Here is a 26,946-nt window from a genome sequence, read left to right as displayed (position 1 = left end):
CATTGAGTATAACATCCCAACTGCATAAATGATTTCATTGACACACCGTTTCCTTGTGAAAATTGCAATAATAGTAACGATAACAAAAAAGTTACAGCTATATGCAAATCATGTAATGTAAACGAGTCCAAATGGATGTGCAGCAGCACATAATACCGTCTGATTCTGATTGTTTTCCTACAGGCTCATGTGATACAGTGAAAGAGCAAAATAACGACTGTTTCCGAAAGTGAATTGAACATACATGAATGTCATGTTGTCATTATAACTGACAATTTAGTTGTTGTTTTTTTAGCTACGTTAAAATGAGCGTTTACTTTGATGAAAATTGGGACCCCATAAATGTGAAGGGGTAGAAGGTTTGACCTCCACTGGTTGGCACATAAAATTTGGAACCACATTGGCCACTGCTCGTGTGATCTGGGTCCGCCCAGTGTGGTGACAGCCCTGACAAGATGGCGGTGTATACAGGAGGAAAGTGAAAAAGAAAAACTAAATATTAGCCTCTTGCTGCTACATTTGCAAAAACATATGGATCTCAGCAAATTACCACAGTATCTATGCGTAGTATATTTATAGTTATGTATTCGACATGCAGGCTAGTGTGCTCACTGGATAGCTAGCTAACGGGCTAATGTCAGTGTGTGTTGAAATTTTTGTCAATGCCGTTGACTAGCTTTCAACGCTAGCGAACGAATTAAATTCAGGCCAGGAAAGGGTCAGCTCGAACGGCAACCATTAGTATAACTTTTCCTCCTACGCAAAAGGGCGAGCACACTTTACTTTAAAAGCTTGTTTGTCATCTGAAGGATTAGCAGAGCGGATTGACACGGAACATAAGACGCCATCTCCTAGTTAGCAAGCTAACGTTAGCTGTTTACGGGCGAGACTCCATCTAGCCGCCATGGCGCATTCTCCAGTCCAGGGTAGCCTGCCAGGGATGCAGGTAAGTCAAGCTAACCGGACCGCTAGTAACTTTTCTTGTGGAACTTGTGGAAAAACAATTCATTAATATAGCCAGGTGTATAGCCGATTATATTTGGTTTGGTGTCTGCAAAGATCTTGTTCTGAGGTCAGGTCAGTGTTAGGCAGGAGTAAAAAATATGCATCCTCTCTAACGTTAGGTAGCCGAGGATGTAAGACTGCACCAGCTTTATTTGGTTTGCTAAATGCAATAATGTTTGCTAGCCTTCAAATAATGGGACGTAGGTTGCCCACATGCTTGTTATGCTATGATTTTGGACAATGCATTGTGTGATATATTGGTTATATATTTAATGGACTGTCACTGATAACTTGTCCATGTACAAATGCTTTCAGAATTGTTGGAGCCGATTTTATATTCTTTCCATGAAGCAGTGAACAGTTGGAACTGTGCCTGAATAGGAGCACATTGAGGACGAGATTGATTTCTTACTCTAAAACGAATAGATAGTTTGGATATATTTGATGTTGTCGGTCCATGACTCATGATTCATCCTATAGCACTTACTTTGGTTGTTCACAATGTGTGCTTCATGTTTTGGCTACTCGCAATGTTTTTGTGGCTATCTTGTTGTTATGATCAGTGACCTATGCACTTTGTAAAGCTCTCTCATGGAAGTCGCTTTGGATAAAAGCGTCTGCTAAATGAATAAATGTTCTCCACCAAAGAATTTAAAGGCAGACCCAGAGGAATTCTTTACCAAATTGGAGAGGATTGGCAAAGGCTCTTTTGGCGAAGTGTTCAAAGGCATCGACAATCGCTCCCAGAAGGTGGTGGCCATCAAGATCATTGACCTGGAGGAGGCTGAGGATGAGATAGAGGACATACAGCAGGAGATCACAGTACTGAGCCAGTGTGACAGCCCCTTTGTCACCAAATACTACGGCTCCTATCTGAAAGTGAGTACCAAGCAAGGACTTTCCTCAGAAATTCAATACTGTAATTGATTGGTTATGCTAAAATTGTACCACCTGGTTGTGGATTGACGTGTGATAGCGTACCCTGCAAAGTCTGATGCTCTAAATAGCAAATCTTTTGAATATAAATGCTTTTTGGGCTATATATCACTTGTGTTTATTTGCTCCTTCAGAATTGATTGTTTTTGGCACACATTTCGCCAAAGTCAGTCAAGCTCACATTGAGAAGTGTAATGCAGCCTAAGCAGCCAAAGATTTAACAGGATTTTCCTCCCTATACAAACTTTCCCCCTGATAATCCCACATTTAAAAAGGGATTAAAGACGTCACACTCCCACTAGTTTTATCCCCTGTAGAGTTATTTATGAAGATTTAGACACATTGCCAATGGCACTGTGTCGTCTACATGAAATGCTGTGAATGTTACATCCCATAATGATCTTCCTTGCCTTGTGCTACCTCAGCATTGTTGTCTTATGTTCCGTGGTGTTTATGATGCACCAACGTTTGTGCCCCATTTTTATTAAATCTTTGCCCCCTCTTGTTCAGGATGCAAAACTATGGATCATCATGGAGTACCTTGGCGGTGGGTCCGCATTGGATTTGGTGAGTGGTGGCGTGTGGTCATAAACTCTCATTGGAATCAGAACGCTGGTAGACTATGATGTCTGCTCGTAGCTGGCCAAGCTAAAGGCTGGGGGTTTTTTCTTGTGCTTTCCAGTTGGAGCCAGGATCTCTGGACGAGACGCAGATAGCCACCATCCTGAGAGAGATCCTCAAAGGCTTGGAGTACCTCCACTCAGAGAAGAAGATCCACAGGGATATCAAAGGTAGATCGCAAACTGCTCCATGTCTCCTCAGATTCTCCCTTTTAAGGTAGGGTTTGATTCAGTCCAGTCCCTTTATCTTCAGTACCTTCTTTTAAATTGATGTTGACATAATCTTTTATATGATCTTGCACATTTGAGCACTGTCATGTTCCTTCTGGTCGTGCTATTAACTGCCTATGCAGGTGAAGGCTCTTATGTTGACCTGTTTGGTCTCTGTTCTCCAGCTGCCAATGTGCTGCTGTCGGAGCAGGGCGAGGTGAAGCTGGCAGACTTTGGCGTGGCGGGCCAGCTGACAGACACACAGATCAAAAGGAACACGTTTGTGGGCACGCCATTCTGGATGGCACCGGAGGTCATCAAGCAGTCAGCCTACGACTCCAAGGTCAGGTCACAGATGACTCCTTACGGGGTTTTAGAGGCATGAGGATGCTGGAGGTATGAGGAGGCATCTTAATAGGTTAAAAGAGCTACCTCATCTTATGTGTAGACAGATTAGTGCCAAGTCATTCATCTTTAACTTAATGTTGGCAAATTCATAATCTTATCCTCATGACTTTCTCTTTCTCGGTTTGGGGTTACAGGCTGACATATGGTCTCTGGGCATTACAGCCATCGAGCTTGCCAAGGGAGAACCCCCCCACTCAGAGCTTCACCCCATGAAGGTCTTATTTCTTATCCCAAAGAACAACCCCCCAACTCTGGAGGGAAACTACAGCAAACCCCTCAAGGAGTTTATCGAGGCCTGCTTAAACAAAGAGCCCAGTTTTGTAAGTACTCACAAATACTTGGTAATTCCCCCCCAAAAAATATTTTTGGGGATAAAGTATGGTGACTAAGAAGCACATCATCCTACATGTAGTGGGCTAGACCCAGCTTCTTAAGGTTTATTGGTTAAGCTTCATTGGCTTGTGTCCTGTCATGGAGGAGTGGGACTGATATGATGACAGGATTAAACAAGTAATTAATCTCGCTCTCTCTGTCTCCACAGAGACCCACTGCCAAAGAGTTGTTGAAGCATAAGTTGATCGTGCGCCATGCCAAGAAAACCTCCTACCTGACGGAGCTGGTGGATAAGTACAAGAGGTGGAAGGCAGAGCAGTCACGAGTCCAGGAGTCCAGCTCCGATGAGTCTGATTCGTAAGTCCAGCGTTAAAGCGGAGGCTGTTGGAATCTTAAGTTGTGTCTGCTCCCCTCATATCCTACAGTGCAATCCTTACATCTGAACTTCCTCTGTCCAATCAGAGAACAGGATGGCCAGGCATCAGGTGGGAACGACTTTGGGAGCGATGATTGGATCTTCACTATTCGGGAGAAGGACCCCAAGAAGCTGCAGAACGGCGAGGGCCAGTCGGGGGCGCTAGATCAGGTGACTGACGTAGAATGGACAGGCCCTGCAGTATTTTACCTTTAAATTGCAGCCTACACTCTTACATTTCTTCAAGATATTCATGAAAGCTAGGCAGTAGGAAAGCACGTTTTGACAATTTTTGACATAACTTTGAGGTAGAATGGATTTTGTAAGCTGTCGAAAATGGCTCATATCCCACAGCCTGACACAAATTTTAGATGCATTATAATGTATAGAAAGAAGGAAATCACTTTCCATATTCAGTATTTGCATGCTTTTTATCTGATGTCGCTGAAATGGACATCACATAAATCAGACTAAAACGTTTCCATAACCTTCATATTTCACTCCCCCCCCCCTCCCCTTCCTCGTTCTCTTCACACAGACGAAAGACATTCCAAAGAAGCCTTACTCACAGAGCCTGTCCACCGTCATCTCTCCCTCACTAGCTGAGGTAGGAAGCTCCCTGTGTGATCTCCAGTCTGAAACCACTCCCTCTCACTCCCCTCCTGCTAACTCACCCATATCCCCTGTGGTCCCGCCCCTCCCTCCCTCTCTCTGTTCCCCAGCTGAAGGCACGTCAGGAGCAGGTCAACGGGAACCCCATGGCCCTGGATGAGCTGCGAGAGGCTATCCTCCTTGCGGAGGAGGCCTTCCCCGGCATCTCCGACTCCCTGGTCGCCCGCATGGTCCACAGGCTCCAGAGGTGAGCCAGGCCCTTGGGCCCCCACACTACCACCACCCACCCCTCTGTCTGTCCCTCAGATCTAGAATCCTGAAAGTCATTTTAGTTTCAACACTTCTGTGGCTATCAAGTTTGTTGGAGTTGGAGATTGACTAACGAGATGGACATTAATGTACAGCGTTTAGAAGGATATCGAGCTGTACAGATCAGACTATGATTTGAACCCAGTGTCTTCTCTCCTCTAGATTCTCCGCCAGCAGGAAGTCCTCCTCCTCCTCTTCTCCCTAGGGATGTTCTCCCTGGCCCCCGGCCCCCACCCCTTCCAGGCCCAGCCCCCTGCACTGGGGCCAAGTCAGGGTTAGAGGTCAGGGGTCAACACCAGTGGGACCCTGCCCAATCTAATCTTTCCGGAAGGGAGGGACACTCCAGTGTCTGGTGGGAAAACTCTGGAAATGAGAACCTTGTAACTCACCAGAGGTGGGCAGCAGAGCCCTCACTCAGCCTGAACTTGACAAAGCTACTTCTTGTGGACCCCCACAGCGTGGGGGAGAGACTCACTAGCTGCCTGGAGGAGATGAGAGAACTCCTTAACAGCTGAGCGTTAGACTGATTCTGTCCAGTGGAGAGAGCCCTGGAGATGTTGTCTCCCATTACAGAGTGTCTCTGCGAGTCTCCGCCCGATTTATAGGAGATAACTATACGCAATGCATAAAAGGACTTCTTCTGTTACTCTGTGAGGGAACCATATCTCCTGAACGCATGCAGCAACCAGTGGGGATAAATCTGTTTTTGTGTGTGCCTGTGTGAGAGCGAGAGATGGGAGGGTGGTGAGAGTATGTTTGTGTGTGTGCACTTAGTATGTTCAAGACTCCTTGCTTCTGGCAATTGCAGCATTTTTAATGAAACCTCAGGTAAAGGGGACTCCTCCTAGGCATTGGGAGGCGCTGTGTTTTGATTTGTATACAAACCTGTATATGATTGAAAATGGTCACAGGCATCGCAGAAATGAATCACTGTGTACAAAATGGTCATGCGCATTTTGTAGATAAAATGAAAGGTAGATATTTAAGAGTTAGGTCACTCAAATGGACATAACTGAAAATGCCTTGCCTTTTTTGAGATGCACATTGAAATTTTGGCGTCCACATTTCATCCCAGTGTTTATTTCTCCATCAGAGAGGTGAGGTTCTATGCTCTTCTACTCTTGTCAGCTTTCCATTGGACTGAGTTCCAGTCTGCCATGTCAATCACCCAGATCGCTCTCTCTGCTTTCTTAGGTTACATCATTTGTTGTCAAACTGTGGTTTGAACTGCTATATGCTTAGGCCAAGGGATTTCTGTTACAGATATGGTCAAGGAACAATTCCCTGCTGAGACTACAGTAGGTAGGGACAGCTGCTTCTGGGTCAGCTGTTCCATTCAGATTGCCAAACAGAACCCTGTGTAGGAAGGTTTGCCAAGTTCAAGATGTCGTGCTGTTTCTCTCATTGTAAAGGAACAGGTTCAAGAAAATGCCTGAATCATTTCACTCCAAACACTTCCCTGTCACATGACGCTACATGAAGTGCCATGTCCTGTTTTATTGTCACCCTGGTTTTGTATTATGATTTGCACCTTTTTTCTAATTTCAAATATGTTTTCTTTTTGTTGTCTTTTCTTTGTTGTTGCACTTTGAAAGTGTAGAGTATTTAAAGTACAAGGAATTAAAAAAACAAGGAGTTGCAAATAGCCATCTTTTACTATATGTTTACTTTATATAAAGTTCCAGATTTTACTACTGTGCTAATGCAGCAATAATGTTGAGGAGTTGCATCAGGGTGCACTTATCAACACAGGGAATGAACTGAGAAATATCCAATATTTTTGTAACTGCAAAGAGTTAAAAGTATGGGTTTAAGGAATGCGTTCTGGCTATGATCACCTGCCTCTGGCTGTTATAACTTATAGTAAACATATGCTACAGACAGTATTGGAAAAATGTGTACATTTGGTTTCCTTTATCATAGCTGACAGTTTATAGTACTGTATATAATCTTTGCTTGTGTCATCCCTGGCCTCCCCAAGGTGAAAATAAGCTCCTGGTAAGCATTCAAAGTGACATGAGAAATAAAGACCTAATGCTAACAGTCTGCTGTCCCCATCCAGTCTGTCCTGCTACTAGTGTAAAGCAGGGTGCTCATAGTACTAATGCAGCCCCACATGACATCTCAGATGAGATGTCTCAAATGCTTCTTCTCAACCCGGTTCCACCTCCACACTCATCATTAGTTATTCCAATAGCTTGAAACTTGGTTTTTGCCAGACATCCACTTTATTGAAGCAGCTGATTGCCAGTGGTTCAATGAGATGTCACCAAGAGTATCTGGTTATACAGTATACAAAACAGCAACAATATATGGACAATACATACTATACATGCAGACATACATACACAACATCGCACTGGAAATTATCGTAGATGCTGGTAAGGTTATTTGTATGTTCTCTTTATACATTATAAAATCTTACGAAACAAATAGAATACAAATAAATTGTTGCTTTTGCTACATGGTGCAAAATAAATCATAGTAAAAAATTATGTACAACAAAAGGGTAATTACCATAAATGATTGATGCTTTTTTGAGAAATGTTTCATGAAATTATTTGAAGATGTTTTGTTCTGAATGCCAATATCTACAATGTTAACTTCTTATATTTACTTGATGTCCAAAAAATCCTTTAAGGAAGCAATATCAAACCAGTGCCCCTCCAACTCAATGATGCACTCATTTCACTCATGATTCCTAAACCACTCCATGCCAGGATGTGTGCCAATGCACTCATACTTTCACAATATAAATACGTAGCATTTTACGGGGGGGGGGGGGGGGGTCGTGTGATGAGGGAATGTGTGGTTGTCGCTCTACATCTTGGACTTCTTGTCTGCTTCCTCCTCTGAGCTTGACGAAGAACTTGAAGCCTTCCTCTCATCCTGGCGTTTCTCCACTGAGTCCCTCTTCTCCAGCTCCACGCTGTTCTTCCTCTTCTTCTCCTCGGGCTCCACTTCAGCGAACTGGGCCTCGATCTCAGTCGGGTCCACATAGGTGTAGAAGTACGCCATGATGCCAAAGACAACACACACAGCCACCAGCAGGGAGGCGAATAGGATGTATTCGGCCCACTGTCAGACACACAAGATAACATGGTGAGTATGACTTCAGGGCATGGAGGTGAGTGTGTGTGAACAGACAGGAGGAGATGCTCCACTCACCTGGTCTGGAAGCTGAGCCGCCTCAGCTATAATCAGAACAATGATGTTGCCCACTGCTACAGTTAACAACCAGCCAGCCTGAAGCACAGCCTTCATGTTGCTAGGTGCCTGGAGGCCAGAGAAAGATGTGGAGAGGAGACTGTAAGATTTAAGTGAAAGGAGTTTGTTTGTTTGTTTGTTTGTTTTTGTGTGTGCAGGGATGTTTCCAGGGCGCCCAACAAGACAGATATTTTGGAGGCAATTCAATCTATATGTATTTTAATGATTGTAAAAATACAATAACAAATGTGTCTAGGGTGCCTGAATGGCCAGACTGTGTGTGTGAGAAAAGGCAGAGAGAGAGAGAAAGAGAGAAAGAGAAAAAGAGAGAGAGAGAGCATGCTCCTACCTGTGAATAGGAGAACTCCAGACCAGTGACAGAGAAGATGACCTCTCCTGCTGTCATGAGGAAGTATTGGGGTATCTGCCAAGCCATGTGGATGGTGTTGGGCTGGATGTCCTCCACTGCCTGGATGCTGTTCCCACACTGCACACACAATACAACAACACAGCACTGTCAACACCCTGTGTTGTGAAGAATACAAACACCGAAAAGTCTTATCAAACAATCTAAAAAGGTGCATTGAATTCCATGTTAGTCCACAACTCAAACTTGAAAAGAATGTTCTCGGCTAGGAAAGACTGACCAGAAGGCAAACATGGCTATTGGTGACTGCACATTGTGACCTTGAATGTGTTCATGTTTCTTTTGTGTCTGTTGGTAATATTACTTAAATCTGTCAGTTGTATTCTCTGTTGAAACACAGTAGAGTATACACACTCTGAGAAATGTTGCTTAAAACCATTTCACTAAGGTTCTAACAGGAACAATGAGTTTGAGGTACACAAAGTGTCACTGACCAACATCATTGTGGTTACAATTACTCAAATTCGAACCGTTCTTTCTGAGCCATGTGCGTGTTCTTGGTTGGATATGGTGAGGTGACCTACATCAGAACCAAAGCTGAAGGAGGTGGGGATGACCAGGGAGAGAGAGCTGCCAAAGCCTAGGGGCCTGGTGTATTCACATTGTTCCAAAGCTGCGTTTCTGATGATGAATGTAGGACTGCAACAAAAACAGGAAAACACATCAGAACTCGTGTTAATTGACTCACAGGAAACAATGATATGTTTGTTTTTATACAAAAGGGTATCCATCAATTTCTTAAAGAGACTAAAGACATCCAACATACTCACTTCCCCTGGGGTACCAGCTTATAGCTTGAGCTCTTGTACTGTGATATGGCCCCAAAGTCCAGTGAACCAGCGGTAACATTCAAATCATCGTGGTAAGCATTGATAAATCTAAGAGAGAATACAGGATCACATTTTTATTGAGTTTGCATGTGCCACACTGATATTGTGTGTCTGTGTGAACATAAATAAAGATTCATACAAAGACATGCACACACAACTGACCTGATATCATTGTTGCCTTGCTCTGGTTTTTTGTTACTGTCTTCAACCTAAAGATGGGGATCAGGGTCTAATTAATAAGTCATGAATAAAATAAAAAATACAGCTGTATTTATACAAATTTCACTCACAATTGTCAAGTTAAGGCCTGCTGGAGTGATAAGAGCTGTGTGCCTTGTCTGAGACTTCAGAGTTATACGGTAGGTCTGGTTTTTGTTGAGAGACACTATGAATTGTTTGTCAAATGTCAGGTATTCCCCTGAGGACTGGAAGAAAAAACAAACAAAAACATGGTGAAAACATGATGGTGACAGAATCATAAAGACACAATATTTGATCTACTTGTTCAACCATGTTTCTCCATAGATATTTCAACTCACTATGTAATGGCATTTGTATTTACTTTAGCTTTACTGTTATTTACAGTAAAGCTATTATGGTTTATTTTCATATGGACTCAATGTACCTTGAAAGGTTGGACAGGGGAATCTTGTCCTGTATTAATATTTAATATCACCTCCCTAGAGTTTAAATTCAGGAATTTAATCTGCCCAGCAACACCTGTTGGGAATTTCGGGAGGGTTTCCTGCAAAGCAAGAGAACAAATGGGTATGATACATATGACATAAGCATGAAATTTGATATTGAAGAAATAATGGATAGAATTGATATCTGTTTGAATTTGTGGGGAGATTTATCTCACATCGATCTGAAGCTGGACCAGGGCCGCAGCCACAAAAGCCATAGCAGCCAAAAGCATGCCCACAGTCATCCTCTTCAGGGGTCTGGGGTAGTCCACCACAAGAGACAAACATTTCCATATTATAATATGACCCAATTTGATATGACACCGTATGATATGATAAAGATCTTGCAATTATCCATTGTTTTACTTTAGTGTATCTACAAATGGTCTGTTATTCCTTTAGTGGTAGTTGTGGGCATGTCCCTTTAAATGTAATGAGACATGATTCATGAGGATAAAAAAGTATCAGGAAATTACGTGAAGTTAAGCTTGCACTTTGCAATAAGGGGGTACAACAAGCTGTCCACAACAGGGACCAGCACCAGAATCAAGATGGGGTTCACTGTCTGTCAGGGAGAAAGGGAGAAACACAGACAGACAGACAGACAGACAGAGATGGGAGGGTCAGTGAATGAGAGTAAGAGAGAGAGAGTTCAGTTATGCCATATACTGTGGTAGGCTTCAGACTAAATTAAAGTAGAGCATTATGTATAAATGAGTGACCATAAAACTCTAATCACCTGCATTTGGTCTGGCTGTATTATGAGGGCTCCCTGTGGACAGAAGAAATGGAAAAATAAGTTGTGTCATGCATACATGAAGACACTGGGTGGGTAGGAAACATAGTTCCAAGGTCAGATTTAGATTGAATACAGATGTTTCTCCAAAAACGTACAAAGTTGCCGTCCATGGTAGTGGCCTGGAGGGTCCACCTGGAGCCCTGTGGAGAAGAACCAGATCTGTCAGAAGTTGCCGGAACTAGACTTCTCTGACATCCCAACACATTTATGTTCTGCCACTGAATTCTTCACTAGATCTCTTCAACACCATTGGTTCATCGGATCAGACACAAGATTACATGAGATGAGAATGCTTGTGTCAAAGCCAGACAATGACATGTAATACTACCTCTAGAAGGTATCTGGAATTGTCTAAGCATTATTTAAGCATTTAGCGTTTAAGCATTAAGAACAGCTGTGTAATAAATGCATATATGTCGCTGTGAAATATTTTACTGTTGATTGTTTTTTCTATAGGTACACTCTTGCACTCTTGTGGGGAGTTTCATGTTGTTCAATTGTAACTTGTTTAACTGCATGCTCTTATGGTTCTTCCCTTTGGCACTTATTTGGTTTTCCACAATGTATGCTTCATGTCTTGGCTGCTCGCAATGTTTGGGGCTATCTCGTTGTTATGATCAGTGACCTATGCTCTTTTGGAAAGCTCTCTCTTGGAAGTCGCTTTGGATAAAAGCGTCTGCTAAATGCGTAAATGTAAATGTAATGTAATGTAATGTAATGAAAATGTATGCCTCCATTCGTACATTTACTCATTATCGTGATAAGGCTAAGTGTTGGCTTCAGGTGTTTTACCTGCTGGTCAAACAGAGCCCAGAACATGGGCAGAGGGATGTAGAGGAACAGGACCTTCAGGAGAATCTTCACCTGGGCAATCAACAGTTTCTGGGGGAGAAGAGGGGAGGAGAGGAGGGTTAGAACACAAGACTTCCTTTCTGAGAAGGGAAAAAAGCAAGAGAGCAAGATAACTGTGTATGTGTACATGTGCATACATGTTGTGCATTTGTGTAGGTGTGTTAAGCAGTGTATTGTGTGATTGTGTGTCATTTTCATAGATAATTACATCATATTTCTCATTGGCCCAGTCCATCCAGTGCTCTCTCTTTGGGTACTGGCTGCTACGATGCCTGAAGCGATTCTTAATGGAAAACTACATGGAAAGAACTCAGTTACCACCAAAATGTATATTCACATAGCCATTTATACCTGCTCGCATAAAACAAATTATTTGACAAACAGTATGTCTGTTCCACGGTGTGGAAGTTGAAGCTAGCATGGTCTCCTACCCCGATGCACCTGCAGACCTCCATAATGATATTTCCTTTGGGAGCCACTTTGGTATACATACCACTACCCACAATGAACACCACTGTGAACACACACATGCACAATGTTACTCCAGGTGAACCATACCTAATAAGGTGTCCTAATATGTATTGTATCTATGCATGAGGTGTACACAGAGCATGTCTTACCCAGAGCCACCACCATGAGGGCTGCAGGGACGCCAAAGGCCAGGGGGTAGCACTTCTGCTGGGTATGGATACCACACTCCTGGGCTGGGGGAAGAATACACGTAGACACATTAAACATGTGTTTAATATGTTTAAGTTGGATTTACTATTCTAGACTCGCAATTTTGTCCCTATTGAAAATCACGTTTTCCCTAACCTTTATTAACCTTAAACCTAAACCTAACCCTAACCTTAAACTTAGCCCTTACATTCACCATGAGCACATCCTTAAATTTAACACAAAAATCTAACCAGAAGCCTTATCCTAAACTTAACCGCAGCTCCTAATCCCAACTCTAAAACTATCCAACCATCACTAACTCCTAACCCCAACCCTTAATGTCACTCTGACCCTAACTCTAATTCTTACCCTAAATCCTTAAAACCCCCTGGAAATAGCACTTGAATTGGTCAAAACCAAGAAAATGAAAAAAGTGAATTGTTCCATTACTATTAGACAAAGACACACACACACAATGTACCACCCTACCTCTGAGGATGGGAGTGATGACGGTGGACAGGAGACTGCCAGCATTGATTGACAGGTAGAAGATGGAAAAGAAGGTGCTCCTCTGTTTCTCCTAAAGAGAGCAGAACAACATATTATAAAACATTGCATTTACAGTCAGGCCAGATCAGATCAAATGCATAAAACAAGCAAAGGTGTTCTCCTTGTACTGGTTTCCAAATCGCAGAGAAGAATTGTGTGTGACAAAAGGTTTGGATTTTGGAACTCTTTAGTCTTCAGATTTATGTGAATTCATGTTAAGTGATTTGTCCATATCTTCAGGATAAGGCTGAATAGTCTTTGACCCTGTCCTTGACGGCTATCATAAATGACTGTTTAAACACGTGTTAATTTTTAGTTAATATACAACAGCTTTGAATGAGCTCTGCAATTTCTGGTTGTAGATATTGTCTCAGCAGATATTTCGTTGATAACGACTGGGGGGGGAGGGGTTGTTAACTAAACGACTTTAGTAAACCCTTTCAAATGATGTCCATGAGACAGCCTCACCCAGTACCCAATCACTGTAGCTAATATATTAGCATTTCTATTAGCATCCTGTCTCGGTGGCCTCATGTTACAGAAACAAAGGATGGGCTACAAGTCTTACCTGGTGATCTTCAAACTGGTCTCCTCCAAAGGCAGCCACACAGGGCTTGATGCCTCCAGTTCCCACGGCGATGAGGAACAGGCCAACCATAGACATGGCCCTGTGGGGGAGGGGGTCAAGGAGTCACACAATGTCACCTAAAACGTAAATATCATGGCTTGGATAATTACATTGTTTGTTTGTGTTGAACAGATAAACTTACACATGGAAGGTCATATTGTCCGGAACTCCGTCCCTGTCGTGGTCGGTGATGTCATGAATAGCGCTTACCGCCATGACAACCTGACCAGCAGTGTAAACGATGGACAGGTAGATAATGGTCCTGGGGTTGAGAGAGGATAAAAAATGTATCCACATCTGATTTAGGACGCCGTTTTACATCACGGCACCATTAACATCCCCAAATTCTCTCTGTCCATCAAAAGAAGACGTACTTGAACTTGCCAAGCCAGGAGTCGGCCACGATGGCACCAAGGATCGGAGTCAGGTAGCAGAGCGCCACGAAAGTGTGGTAGATGGAGGTGGCCAAGTCATCATCCCATTGCAGAAAGAACCTGAAGTACAGCACCAGGACAGCTGGGGGACGAGGGACAGGGAGGGATGTTGGAACAGGACTGTACCACCAACCCTACAGTTCACCCCCCTCCAATGGTCATATGAGAGGTCCAACTGTACAAGTCTCAATACTGTCAGTGGTTCTCCGTTATTTTTAGGGTGAGCTAACATGCTGTGTAAAAATGTACGAGACCTTGACACTGGTACCTTTGGGCATGGACAGGGAGTTAAAACAAACTCACCTCGCATTCCATAGTAGGAGAAACGCTCGCAGAACTCGTTGACCACAATGAAGAAGATGCTGATAGGATAGCCGCAGCATGCCACCTACGTGCGGTGGAGAGGAGGAAAAAGACATAGGAAATGGGCATTAGCTACATAACATAACCACTATACAAATGCAGTACAAAAATACACCTGGAGAGCTACCATCCTGTAGGTGTTCATTCCAACCCCAAACCAGCACACCTGACAACTGACTGGTTGACAAGCTGACTGATGTTTGTTACAAATGTAGTTGGAGAGAAAATCTAGCAGGAGTGCAAATCTCCAGGAACAGAGTTGGCCAGACCTGTTGTTCAGTTAGATATTTGATAAAGGTGTAGATAATATAGATATGTATATACAAGTAAAGAATAATATAGAAGTGCTTACTTTCTTTTTTGGCTCCATTCTTAGATTATCTGTGTCTTTACCTGTTCACACCATAAAACCAGAAGCTCCAGTGAGACTTTTGTACATGAATATATGTGAGAAAAAATATCTCTTCAAACCATCAACCATGTTGATGGTTTGAAGAGACCATCAACATGACACAATCACGTTTATTCCAAGAGAAAAAAATCTGAAATAGCAATTATGAAGAAGAAAAAAAAAATCACTGAATCACAAAATATTCCCAAATGTTTCAGAAGTTGCCATGAGCTTCTGGATTTCAGATTTCTTTCCGACAACAGGTCCCAAAGTATCCAGGTGTGTGACCCACCTGTAATGACTGCTGGTTGTGTGTGGGAACTCCTGGGCCACACTTGGTCGGTATTTTACGGGTGAAGAGACAGTGGCCAGTGACTTATCTATCTCACTGAGAGCTTCAGGCAGACTGCTTTTATAACCTGTGGTCAGACGAGAGACCTCATCCCACCTCCCACCATGGCAACAGTTGCCTGTAATCTTTATGACCTGGTGTTCAAGACAACGTGTGAAATACGAAGGTTGAGTGATGGGGTAGAAGCCACTGTGTACCTGAACATGAACCTCTGTAGAGGCGTGGCTGTGGATGTGTGTGTGTGTGTGTGTGTGGGGGGAGGGGGGTTGTAGGTGTGTACAGGCAAATGGGCCATTGCCCATGGGTTATTGCTCACAATTAATGATTACATTGTGCAGAGTCAGAGAGGAGAAGGAGAAATTACAAGGGTTTTTCTAAAAACAAATAAAGAAGAGATAGAGGAAAAGTAGATAAAGGAGGACTCCAAGGATGGGATGGAACACTGTCATAAAATTACTATCAGGCACCATCTAGGTGTTTTCTATAAGAGTTTCAAAGATAGGGAGCGTTTACAAATCATTAGTTACATTTGACATTCCGTCTTATACAGTAATCCAACGTTTTGCCTATATTTTATGAAGCATTTTTTTCCGAAATAACTGTCTATTTTTTGTACATTCATATTTTTTCAACAACAAATTCATTGTTGAACAGTATCAGAGATGAGAGCATAACATTTATTATAGCAGATATGGTCCTGACCTGACCCGTGTTTGTGTTCATGTTGTTATAAAAAAATGCGAGGTCAAGCTGAAGACACAACGTGACATGAGGATCTCCTAGCTGTTTCCTTATTTGGCCGATAGCACTCACGTGCAATACAGTATAGCATCATCCCCATCAAAACCACTCCTGGTTTTTCCTCACAGTTTTGATTCAGTTCAGTTTTGATTGTTAAACTAGAGAACTGAAACAGTCGTACAATTAATTATTATTCATATATCGAGAGAGAAGATTTGATAAAATAACAAAGGAAATGTAATTACCTCTGCCTTTGAAAATCTCCTTGGGAGAATTTCTTTCACTTTCAACATGAACATAATTACCTAACTTGCCCATAGGGCACAAGCACAATAATTGATAGACCACATCCTCAAGAATGAACACACAGCAAATCACACAGAACACTGGTGTCACTCACATCCCTGACATGCTTACAGATCTCTCGACTGTTTGAATGAGACACACACACACATTCAAAGACAACTATGTGTGTGTGTGTGGCTGGCACAGAAACAGGGGATTAGTTGGACTTTTACATGGGACTGAGCAGTGTGTCAGCATTCTCTTTCTCCCCTCACATCTCCCCTCTGTCCTACAATCACTAAACAACAACATACACCCGGCCACAGTACTGTACATCACACTGTTCCTGTCAGTCCCTCTACCTCTTTCTTTCTCTCGCTCGCTCCTTCTGTATTTCTCTCTCACTGTCTCATTGTCTTACTACCCCACCCTCTTTATATCTGACTCTCTCTCTCTCTCTCTCTCACACACACACACACACACACAAACGTCACACACACAAGTTGAATCAAAACAAGCAGCAACCGTTTATCTCTGCCTGATCTTAATGGCCTAATAAATAAAAAATGCTCATTAGTATTCATAAAACATTTACAGGAAGGCTAAAATTCAAAGGATTACTTTATGGGCAAAAGCAAATAAGGATATGGATCATTAAAGCTATATCCTCTCAGTTGCGCACATCTCAGACAGCTTCCTTATAATGGGAAACCTACGAGGAAGAAAGAGGTATTCAATAGAGAACAACTTTTATAAACCCCCTTCTACACTACACAGCATAGGGTTAACTTACTTTAACCCCCCCAAAAAAGTTGATCTAGTTTTATTCACACACATGCTACTTTCAAGTAAACTTTAATTAAAAGCAAAACAATAGACAATATTTACATTTTTCAAACAGGCAATTTGATATTTGTTTTTACAATTTCACTTCCCCAATGATTGACAAAATTAATATAGAAAAGTAAAACCTGTATTAGAGAATCCTTGTCTATAGCATAGTCATACACAGTACAAGTGGTTGCTTTGGCAGGAGTGGTCATGTGAAGTAAAGGTTCTGACAGGGTAGAGGATATTGCGCTCTTTTCTAGGCAGAAACAGGTAGGGACATTACAATTGCCTTAGCTCTAAATGTATTCTATACTTATATTTGACTTTACATAAATGGTCTATACAGTAGGTATATTCACAGGAATTGTTATGAAAAAATGTTGCTACATAAAAAGAACCATCAAGCCCTTCTACAAGCTTGAATACATAAGGGGCATGAAAAGATACCCCTTACTAGATATAAGTGTCAGTACTGTCCAAAACCAACACACATCTTAAACTGTAAAACTATCATACAGGGAGTTGAATACTGAGTACTGTACAGCAGTTGTCATAGAAAATACAAAGGTGGAGAACAGAAGGCCTATAAGACCTTTAAGAGTACTGAAGGATTGATGTCAACTAGTATTTATGTCATGTTCTTGATGCTTCGGGTTACTAGGTGCAGGAGGTCTCCACAGGAAACATAGAAAATATTTTAAAATGTCTCTCCCAGTTGTGTTGGTTGGTATATAGAGACCATCACATTGGCTCTCGTCTGTCATCTGAGTATCGTCAATATTGTAATCCAGCTCTTCACAGAGACTCATCTGAACCAATCACAGGGATATATTTATATGACAACTCGTCAACTCGTCAACTCTTCACTTATTCGATCGTAGGAGGCGATGAGGTCCCTTGTATCTCTCTTTTCACTCCATCACCATGGGAACACAATGGGGCGTGGCAGGGTTCCGGGTTGATAGGTCAGACCATGGAGGCGGAGCTTGAGACACCCTGGATGTTGGTGCTGGTTGGCGTGCCACTGATGGCGTTGAAGATGCCTAGCGAATGAGAAAGTGTGTTTCGCGACCCATACTCAACAGCGATGATCTGAGGATGAACAAAGAAGTTCAGTCATCAGTCACAGATATGAAAAAAAACCATGACTGACCTGAGAGTCATTTATAACAGGATAGCAAAGCAGCAAGTATCTACAATAAATCATATATTACCATCCAATCTGCTTAGGCCAGCGAAATAAAACAAAAGAGAAAGTTGTTATTGATATACAGGCAAAAAAAACCCACAAAAGCCATTCAAGATCACATCACATAACTGAGGCACTGGAAACTAAATTATGCAAGAAGAACATTTCCAATATTTGTCAACAGAAAGTCAGTCGATTTGAAAGGCTTGATAAGCTGTTGGTTGTCACCTGCTCATGCATGATGTTGGACAACTCTTTGGCCAGGTCTCTGTAGTTAGCCTTCATCTCATCGTGGTACTCCTGCTGATCCTCCTTGATGAGCTGCTCATTCACCCCCAGGGCCTGGCCACAGGCATCCACAAACTGCCTGTATAGAAACCCCACACCATTTACCACATATGTTTAGTATACAAAAGAGGGAGGGATAGCAGGGAGAAGGGGATTAGAGAGAGGAGGGGGGGGGGGGGCTGAGAGAGGGAGAGGGGAAGGAGATACTGTACCAAAAGCAGATGGCTGGACATACCTGAACACCTCCTTGAGTTGTTTGACCTTGTTGTCGGGGTATTTCTTTTCTCCACTGTCATCTAGAAAAGCTCTGGCGTAGGCCAGGGGACCTGCATTCACCTGAATGACAAAAGCATGTTGTAAACAGTAAGGAATACCAGTATCTAATGTATTCGAAGTCATACATTACTGATGAATATCACAGGGTTATCAATACTATTCCAACTAATGTGCTTGCTGGTCTACTTGGTGTACCTGCTGGTCTCACTGACATACCTGCTGGTCTCACTGACGTACCTGCAGTTCTAACTAGTATACCTGCTGGTCTAACTGGTGTTCCTGCAGTTCTGACAAGTATACCTGCTGGTCTAACTAGTATACCTGCTGGTCTAACTAGTATACCTGCTGGTCTAACTAGTATACCTGCTGGTCTAACTAGTATACCTGCTGGTATAACTAGTATACCTGGACGCTGATGCTGCCCTGCAGTTTGAGCTGAAGGCGGATCATGTCCACCTCAGAGGCAGAGCACAGCAGCCTCAGCTCGGACACCTTGGCGGTCATCTCGTCGATGGCCACCTCGATGGGGCTAAGGTCCGTCTGGTGCTGGTACATCACCGCTATCCGCTTCTTCACGTAGGGGAAACAGTGGGTGGCTGGGGGGGAGATAGGGGCAATGGAACGTAAGCAAGAAAGAGAGACAGTTTACTAATGTTAATTATTAGGCAGTTAACATGTTAATTATATGTATAATTAGCAATGCTCATGTTCATCCATAACAAAGAAAACAATAACACTGTATGACTGAGGTAGCTTGGGAGGGGGCTGCCTATTCACTTTTAATATCACAGCTTGAGTCATCCTTTTACTTGCAAGGCTAGATAAGCACTGCACTTTGGGATTAGCTCCGTCATATAGTAATAAATCCAGCCCTGATTGGATAACACTTAATGAAACACTGACCATGGCAGGAGCACACCAATAAACATGCAGTAAGTTCACCAACCAAGTATCACAGCTGTAATAAACCACTCTAATCAGTATCTAATCAATATAAGTGCTCAGGCAAGGCCTGTGTACCGGTATACTCTTTCTAGTGTGTGTGGCTATGCTTGTGTTCCTTTTAGAGTGAGTGTGTGTGTGTATGCACGTGTGTCTGTGTGTGTGAGACGTACTGGTGAGGACGGTCCTGCGTTTGCACTGTTCCTCCACCCCACCCTGCTTCTTCCCGGACACGGTGAAGGGCGTCTCAAAGACGAAGCGACGGATATTGTGGCTCTTCTCAAAGTCCGTCTTCCTGTCCTCCAGCTCTTTGTCCTCCAGGTGGGGGGTCACATGGGTCACCTGGATGTAGGCATACTTAGAGTCCAGGTCCTTTGGGTTCACCTATAGAAAGTTATACATTATGAGCAATGAATGGATGGTTGGATGTCCTGTAATATCAATGTTTAATGCTTAACTGTTTAACGGGTTAATTATTTTCTTGGTCAAGGAAATGTTGTTCTTGGACATGTGGTATTGGTAATGCAACTCATAAAAAAACTTTATTCGTTTGGAAAAGACAGTCAAAAGCTTTGACCACATCTTAGCATGAAATATATCAGCAATTAGCGCAATATTTGGACACCGTCATGGTTAGAGAGAGCGCCAAAGAACACACACAAACACTCACCCTGCCAGAGTCCTGGATCATCTTCACATTCTCCTGACCAAACTTGTCGCAGTAGAGCTTGAGGAGCCTCTGGGAGATCTCAGAGAGAGGCGTGAACTTGGGCTCCTTGTAGATGTACTCCTTACCATCCTCATCCTCAAAGAAGCCCTACCAGGAGGAAACAGGTCAGACCCCACTCTGGTTCCAACCCTGCTGCTCTGGCCTGGCATGTACAGTACATAACCATGGTGATGTGTTTCAGGCACAAGCAAATGCAAGGATGGCAACCAAAAGGAAGGCAATTGGGAATAATGCATGTAAGTTCATCAATACCTGGAACTACATTTAAAAGTTAAAAGTACATTTTATGTTAAAGTTATAAACTAATGGAATTGCTTAAAAATAAAACAATATAACAAAAAAACAACTGTATTATTGTAGGTAATTATATAAAAACATATGCATAACCAAAACAAAGTCCAAGCTATGGGAATTTGCCACTTCCAATATGCCAAAGCAGCATAGATATAACCAATGAGTGCTCCAGTGATTTGTGTTGTGTTTATCTGGAGGTCAAGCTGACCTGAGGGCTGGCCACCATTTCCTGAGTGGTTAAAAAGGAATGGAATGGTAGTCAAATGGATTGTCCCTTTGGTCATATACTTTTTAATGCTACTTGTTAACGATTTGAATCTTGCGTCTGTGTTTGCCTTCTTTGAAACTCATCCAGACACAGGTACAGAGATTGATTTCCTGCCTGTCATAAACCCATTACCGAACACAAAGCCAACCATCATGCCGACATTCTCAGAAGGCGACACCTGTCTGTCACCATGGAGTTACCATGGAAATCAGGGTGTTTTGGGCAGGGAGGACAGGTTTATTGAGTGCTGTACCTATACTCCATTAGTACAGAACAAAGAGAACATGACAGACCAAAACAAGTATCTAACCTTGTTAATTAAAAACATCACTGAAAATGGTTAGACCAATACTAACTTTAGTCTGACCCCAGGGAACCGCTTTCACTAAAGATCATGCAGAGTAGCAAGCAACAGACAACATCGACACCTGCAAGCCGTCTCTAAACTCAGCCACATGAACTTGGTTTCGTCCAATTCAGCACCAACACATTTATGTCAACGTATTCCCTCTACCAATCACAGAGCTTCTGATGAACTGAAGTGTGCTGGTGCTGGGCTGGAACACAAACCCCTGGAGTCTTAAGTGTCCCCCTAGAGCAGTGGTTCTCAATCCTGGTCCTCGGGACCCCCTGCCCTGCATGTTTTAGATGTTTCCCTGCTCAAACACACCTGATTCCCGAGGTCCCGAGGACCAGGATTGAGAACCACTGCCCTAGAGGAGAGAACCCTAAGCTCCCTACAGAAGAGGAGGTGGCAGGTTCTTTAGCAGATGGGAAGCAGAGAGTGCAGTGTGTTAACAGTTGGCAAGGCGTCGCAGAGCAAACCAAGACACACAGCTATAAACGCATACAGCCACAAACTTACCGCCGCCTTGGAGGTGGAGAGAGAGGTAGAGAAGAGCATGTTAACAAAACCAAAATAAAAAACACCAGGCGAGGAGGTCAGATGAACATGCATTTAGTGGCAACACTGATTCATACGCGTTGCGTGCTTTGGTAAGAAATATAAATTGCCCTAAATAAACAACAAGCAGCATAAGCTATTTGAATACTTTTTAAAATACATTTGACCTCTTTACCCTCAACATACAGTATATCTGATGTTTAACTCTGTAACACTACTGGTCTGAGTTTTTTCTTGAATCCTGTGTTGGAGAAAAGAGAGAGCAGAAGAGTTCCCCTGTGACAGACATCTCACCTGACCAAAGAAGGCCACTCTAAAGTAGGTTCCCAGCAGCCTCTTGCCAGTGTGCATCACCTCCATCACCTTGGTGTAGGCCCGGTGCAGTGTGTCATACAGGTGGGTCAGTTTCTGCCACACGCACACACATACAGCACACTTAGAACACCTGGCATGGCTCACTACTGGTCAACTGTCAACAACTATGAAATAAAAAAATCAAATACTCTATTGATATTCCCAGTACACATATATACATTTTGGGAACTAGTGTGGAAGAATGGATCAATATGACATAAATATGTTATCCATTTAACTGATCCGTTTAACTTGACTGTGAACGTTGGACACGTGCACTGTAACATCAGAGTTCTAAGACAGTAGTGCGTGAGGTAAACACTGTGTCAGTGGCAGTGCTGGGAGGAGGTACCTCGAAGTCCCGCCGCTGCTCGTAGATGGGGATGACGAGCCTGTACACGTCAGAGATGAGCTCGTAGCGCTCAGCCTTCCACAGGCCATCACCACACTCCTCCAGCAGCTCCATCAGCACCTCCTACACACACACACACACACACACACACGGACACACACAGGCACGCATGCACACGCACCCATACACACACACAGGCACACACACAGGCACACACACAGGCACGCATGCACACGAACACATACACACACACACACATGCACACCCACACACAGGCACACACGCACACAGGCACGCAGGCACACATGCACATCAATTTCAGTCAACTGACCATCGAACAGTGGTGCACAGAGTCAAGTCATTATGACAGGTCCATTTCCTGCTCAGCCATCTCTGTAACACGTGACTTCGGCTCTACAGGGTAGATGGGATGGAAACGGGCCTGTCTTTTATAGCTGGATGAGCCTAACACATAAAACTGATAAACCCATTGAGGTGAAACCTTAAAGCATCTGAACGTAATGTTCATGAATGCAGTACATAGAGCACCATCGTTTGCCAACTATATCAATACCACTTACCCAGTTTACACATGTATCGGACACCCAAAAAAAAATATATACAGTATATAACTATAACTATATATATATATGGCTGTGGCTGTGTGTAGCTGCTATAGAGCACCATACAGCACCGTTCTGATCAGCTGCCTGTGTGGGTGAACAGTGCAGATCTCTGGCTGATCTACAGGCAGATAGTAGAATCCAAAGGCTGCTTTGGTTTGTCACGGCACTTATCTACAGAGACCCAGGGCAGACCTGCCAACGCTCCTAACACATGCACGCTCACACACATCTGCCTAGCCTACCTAACCAGCATAAGTGTACTTTAGAGTCATTGATAGTAACCCAATGCAGATAAGACCAATAATGACTCTTGTCATGTGAATCATGGCTGATGCCAGCTTACAGAACTGTCATAGATGTGGGACTACTGAAATGGGGAATTCTACAACCCACATCCTGTTGAACTTGATGGGTTAACCAAATCGCAGCAGAAGAAATACCGGTCACCCAGATGCATGATGGGAGCTCAGTCACCTCACTGAAGTGCACGTCCTGCATGCCTACGTCTTCCATCATGGCCGCCTCCTCATCAATGTTGGGTGTGATGACGCGGAATGATGAACAGCCCTGCCTAAACATACCTGAAACAGACACAGAAAGAGATAGGCGTTTTTATGCAAGTGACAATTCTCAATATCAAACAAAAACATTAAACATAATAGCAACACTCTAAAACCAATGAGAAACCCATAACACTACTCATATCTTTCTAAATTTGAAGCAGGCCACTTCCAAACAATAATGTGTTCATTTAGCAGACCTGTGTTCATTTATTCAAACCTGCAACCTCACTAGACCACTCACGCAGAGACCATATTGACATGGCCTCCTTTCTAAGAGGAGAGGCAGGTCGACTGAAAGGTCAGCACATACAGGTATGTCAGACAGACAGAGAGATAAAGACACAGACAGACAGGCAGAGAGACAAAGAGAAAGACAGGCAGACAGACAGAAGGGAGGACAGACAGACAGGCAGAGAAACAGAGAGACAGAAGGGAGAACAGGCAGGCAGTGGAGGGCCTGTTAAAGGAGGTGCACCTAAACTCTCAAGTTGGCTCCATGTACTTGGCCATGAGTGACCGACCAGTGCTGTGCTAGTGAATCCGTAGAGCCGTAAAGTCCTCTCACATTGCATAACATGCTCTCCAGACCCTGACCTGAGCCTGGCAGAAACTCTTATCTGGAGAAGGCTGAGAGTCTTGAACATGGAAGCAAGGATGGAGGTGAACCTTGAACAGGTGTCTTACTGCATCACAAGTGGTTTCTTATCAGTGTGTGTTCATATGAAATATTATCAAGGTTAAACAGTAAATGATCCCTTTAAATGGTCCCACTTATTAATCACTTCTTTGAAGCATCAAGCATCTGATTTATAATGAAAGATTAGTTTCAAGATTTAGATACATATCTTACGTAGTTTTTTCCACTGGCCCTTTTTAACGGACGTGTTATATTAGTTTACATAAAACTCAGATGAATATTAATTATTCTGCCTTGTATTTCTATGACAAGATATATACTCATAGTATGCATAGGAGTATACAATGATGTCTCAGAACATATATACTGAGCTAATGAAATAGCTAATAAAACCATTTGTCTGAACTATGATAGACTGTAAACATGACTAATCACCTTTTTAATGAACTGCCCCTTTCACACACGTAAACAGCTCTGAATGAGCTGACTTCTACAGACTGAGGTAGTTACAGTGGTGCCACCATGTGGAAAAAACGTAAACTCACTTTTCCTCCATAGATACTCCGCCACAAGAGCTGCTACATGGACATAGCACATAGCTGCCTGCAGACCAACCAGAAACACACACTTAGAAAGCTTATGGTGGAAATAGAAAGGTTTATAATGACTGCTAATATGACTGCTGAGGACTTAGATACCAGAAACGACAACTTCACACACACACAGAAAAAAATATTCTTGAGTTTGTAGGACCAAGATATATTGCTTCAGCGCCTCTTGCCCGTTGCCCGTCCCCCTGACCCACCTCAGACAGGTCTCCGTTCTTGTTGTGAATGCGGGCCATGCTGTCCAGCCAGGTCTTGCGCAGCTCGGGCGTGCTGGCGTAGGACTTGGCCAGGCTGTACTGCAGGTCCACCAGCATCTCCGGGTCCTTCTCGTGCTCCTTCATCTGCTCCGTGGCCATCAGCACCGTCCGGATCCGCTTGGTGAGGTCCTTCACGTCCGAAGGGAACGCGGTGTGCTACGTGCGGGTGGAGAGGTGTTGTTGTGGAGAATTATTATATCCAGTAAGACATTCTTTACAATGCAGAATACAATGGTGAAAGGGTTTAGGTATGAGCCTAAGGGGCAGTGCCTGCTGTCCTCACTTTAATGGTCTTGTCGCTGTTGGCACAGTTGTTGATAATGGAGAGAGACTGCTGGAAGCGGGTTCCTCCAATGCCAATGACATCGGCGATTAGCTTACTGACGGCAATCACCACCTGGAAGGATGTGACAGAACAAACAAACACACAGTCACCGAGTAAGCATCTCCCCTCTAGTCTTTGAAAAGGAATCTGTCTCATATAAAGGACACATGTACACACATGTACCTAGTAGGTACAAGTAGACATTTCTAAGAACTATGAGCCCTTTTCAGATGTCACCTGCAGGTGTGTGCGGACGAAGGACTTGCGGCCCGTGTAGTCAAAGTTGCTCTTCATGAGGAAGTAGAGGAGGTGGGCAGCGTCACTGCGGATGGAGCTCAGTTTGGAGTTGCAGCACTTCAGGATCTCATAGCACAGAGATGCACACATGTCAGCCCGGCCGTCGAAGAACGTACATGGGAACTAGAACAGAGAGAGGGAGAGAGAGAGAGAGGAGAGAGAGGGAGAGAGAGAGAGAGAGAGAGAGAGAGGAAAGAGAGAGAGAGAGAGAGAGAGAGAGAGAGAGAGAGAGAGAGAGAGAGAGGAGAGAGAGAGAGAGAGAGAGAGAGAGAGAGAGAGAGAGAGAGAGAGAGAGAGAGAGGGGTGGGGTTGTTAAAGAATGACGCGAGTGGGTGTGAAAGGGGGGAGAATCAATTGGTGCCTTAAAAATGGCTAACCAGGCAGAATAAGCAAGACAGAAAGTCACGTTCTATCAGCCCAACAGCAGGCCGCACGCATTAGACGACAGCGGAGTGACAGGTGACAGGTGGGCGTCTCCCTTACCTTGTAGATGAAGGTGCGCAGCGAGGTGAAGACCTGCTTGAGCGCTGCCTCTGACTGGGGGATCTGAAGGAAGCACAGGTGCACCTGGAACACTTTCTTCATCAGCGGGTTGTGGCCCAGGTCAGAGCTCAGCTGGGTCTGAACACACCAGACAAACATGGCAGACAAACATCAGACACGGGGGCGACCGTGTCATCGCTGTTCTGACAGACTAGAAGACAACCAACAGCCCAAAACACATTATGGATCCATAGGGGACCTCATTGAAAAACCTTAGTGATGAAGGAGTCCTCCACTGCATGGTTTACGGGACGGGATAGACTTCGCTCCTACTTCCACTAAGCGTGTTTACAATGAATGCATTCCCAGGGTGAGTCGGCGGAGAGAGACCGAGAGAGAGGAGTTACCTTGAAGCCCTTGATGAAGGTGCTGAGCGTGTCCAGAACAGTCAGACACACCTCCGTGGTGACGCTGGCCTCCAGCAGGGACTGGCTGCACACGTCCGTGTCCGCTTGAGAGTATGCTGCACACACACCGCACACCAGGGGGCGACACTGAGAACCTGGATTACCTCCCCATGCCCCCTCATTCACAAAGGTCACCCACTAGTCGACTTACCTCTATATTGTCTTGCTCGCTCATTGGCTGAATTGACATTTATAAATTTAGC

The 26,946-nt window shown here is 43.7% G+C and overlaps 3 protein-coding genes across 6 annotated transcripts in view; 1 reads left to right on the top strand and 2 right to left on the bottom strand.

The window, feature by feature from the left end:
• Positions 1 to 393: 393 nt before the first annotated feature.
• Positions 394 to 6,906, top strand: stk24b (serine/threonine kinase 24b (STE20 homolog, yeast)). Its single transcript, XM_062447035.1, has 11 exons — positions 394 to 946; positions 1,654 to 1,884; positions 2,452 to 2,508; positions 2,624 to 2,732; positions 2,957 to 3,114; positions 3,314 to 3,499; positions 3,721 to 3,869; positions 3,975 to 4,098; positions 4,466 to 4,534; positions 4,650 to 4,786; positions 5,011 to 6,906. Exons 1-11 carry the CDS (start codon positions 905 to 907, stop codon positions 5,051 to 5,053), a joined length of 1,305 nt encoding a protein of 434 aa, XP_062303019.1. The 5' UTR covers positions 394 to 904; the 3' UTR covers positions 5,054 to 6,906.
• A 718-nt stretch (positions 6,907 to 7,624) lies between these two features.
• On the bottom strand, positions 7,625 to 15,079 carry slc15a1b (solute carrier family 15 member 1b). The gene is given in 23 exon segments (XM_062447036.1): positions 7,625 to 7,926; positions 8,017 to 8,124; positions 8,405 to 8,542; positions 9,007 to 9,121; positions 9,253 to 9,360; positions 9,475 to 9,541; positions 9,620 to 9,737; positions 9,938 to 10,057; positions 10,175 to 10,256; positions 10,475 to 10,563; positions 10,738 to 10,770; positions 10,893 to 10,937; positions 11,590 to 11,679; positions 11,858 to 11,944; positions 12,081 to 12,163; positions 12,270 to 12,353; positions 12,799 to 12,889; positions 13,427 to 13,526; positions 13,629 to 13,748; positions 13,861 to 14,002; positions 14,224 to 14,308; positions 14,636 to 14,676; positions 14,967 to 15,079. Coding segments are annotated over 22 exon segments (2,181 nt in total). The 5' UTR covers positions 14,654 to 14,676; positions 14,967 to 15,079; the 3' UTR covers positions 7,625 to 7,668.
• Positions 15,080 to 16,560: 1,481 nt separating this feature from the next.
• Positions 16,561 to 26,946, bottom strand: part of dock9b (dedicator of cytokinesis 9b) — a 42,070-nt gene continuing 31,684 nt past the window's right edge. For all 4 annotated transcript variants that reach the window (XM_062447033.1, XM_062447031.1, XM_062447030.1 and 1 more), the window contains exons 39-53: positions 26,684 to 26,799; positions 26,277 to 26,414; positions 25,734 to 25,916; positions 25,455 to 25,568; positions 25,112 to 25,327; positions 24,852 to 24,909; positions 23,581 to 23,687; positions 22,481 to 22,603; positions 22,069 to 22,182; positions 20,249 to 20,395; positions 19,752 to 19,962; positions 19,042 to 19,232; positions 18,596 to 18,696; positions 18,301 to 18,439; positions 16,561 to 17,975 (exon numbers count right to left, since the gene is read on the bottom strand). In XM_062447033.1, coding sequence (XP_062303017.1) covers positions 17,850 to 17,975; positions 18,301 to 18,439; positions 18,596 to 18,696; positions 19,042 to 19,232; positions 19,752 to 19,962; positions 20,249 to 20,395; positions 22,069 to 22,182; positions 22,481 to 22,603; positions 23,581 to 23,687; positions 24,852 to 24,909; positions 25,112 to 25,327; positions 25,455 to 25,568; positions 25,734 to 25,916; positions 26,277 to 26,414; positions 26,684 to 26,799 — 2,084 coding nt within the window. In that variant the 3' untranslated portion in view covers positions 16,561 to 17,849. The remainder of the gene's footprint in view (positions 17,976 to 18,300; positions 18,440 to 18,595; positions 18,697 to 19,041; positions 19,233 to 19,751; positions 19,963 to 20,248; positions 20,396 to 22,068; positions 22,183 to 22,480; positions 22,604 to 23,580; positions 23,688 to 24,851; positions 24,910 to 25,111; positions 25,328 to 25,454; positions 25,569 to 25,733; positions 25,917 to 26,276; positions 26,415 to 26,683; positions 26,800 to 26,946) is intronic.

This window comes from Osmerus eperlanus, chromosome 21 (genome assembly GCF_963692335.1).
Source record: "Osmerus eperlanus chromosome 21, fOsmEpe2.1, whole genome shotgun sequence".
Taxonomy (NCBI): Eukaryota; Metazoa; Chordata; class Actinopteri; order Osmeriformes; family Osmeridae; genus Osmerus; species Osmerus eperlanus.
This window is presented reverse-complemented; position numbering and strand designations above follow the sequence as displayed.

Coding starts and splice junctions, on each gene's coding strand:
- stk24b (XM_062447035.1), top strand. CDS start 905: ATGGCGCATTCTCCAGTCCAGGGTAGCCTGCCAGGGATGCAG. Junction 3,500..3,720: donor TAAACAAAGAGCCCAGTTTT/GTAAGTACTCAC, acceptor CTGTCTCCACAG/AGACCCACTGCCAAAGAGTT. Junction 3,870..3,974: donor AGCTCCGATGAGTCTGATTC/GTAAGTCCAGCG, acceptor CTGTCCAATCAG/AGAACAGGATGGCCAGGCAT.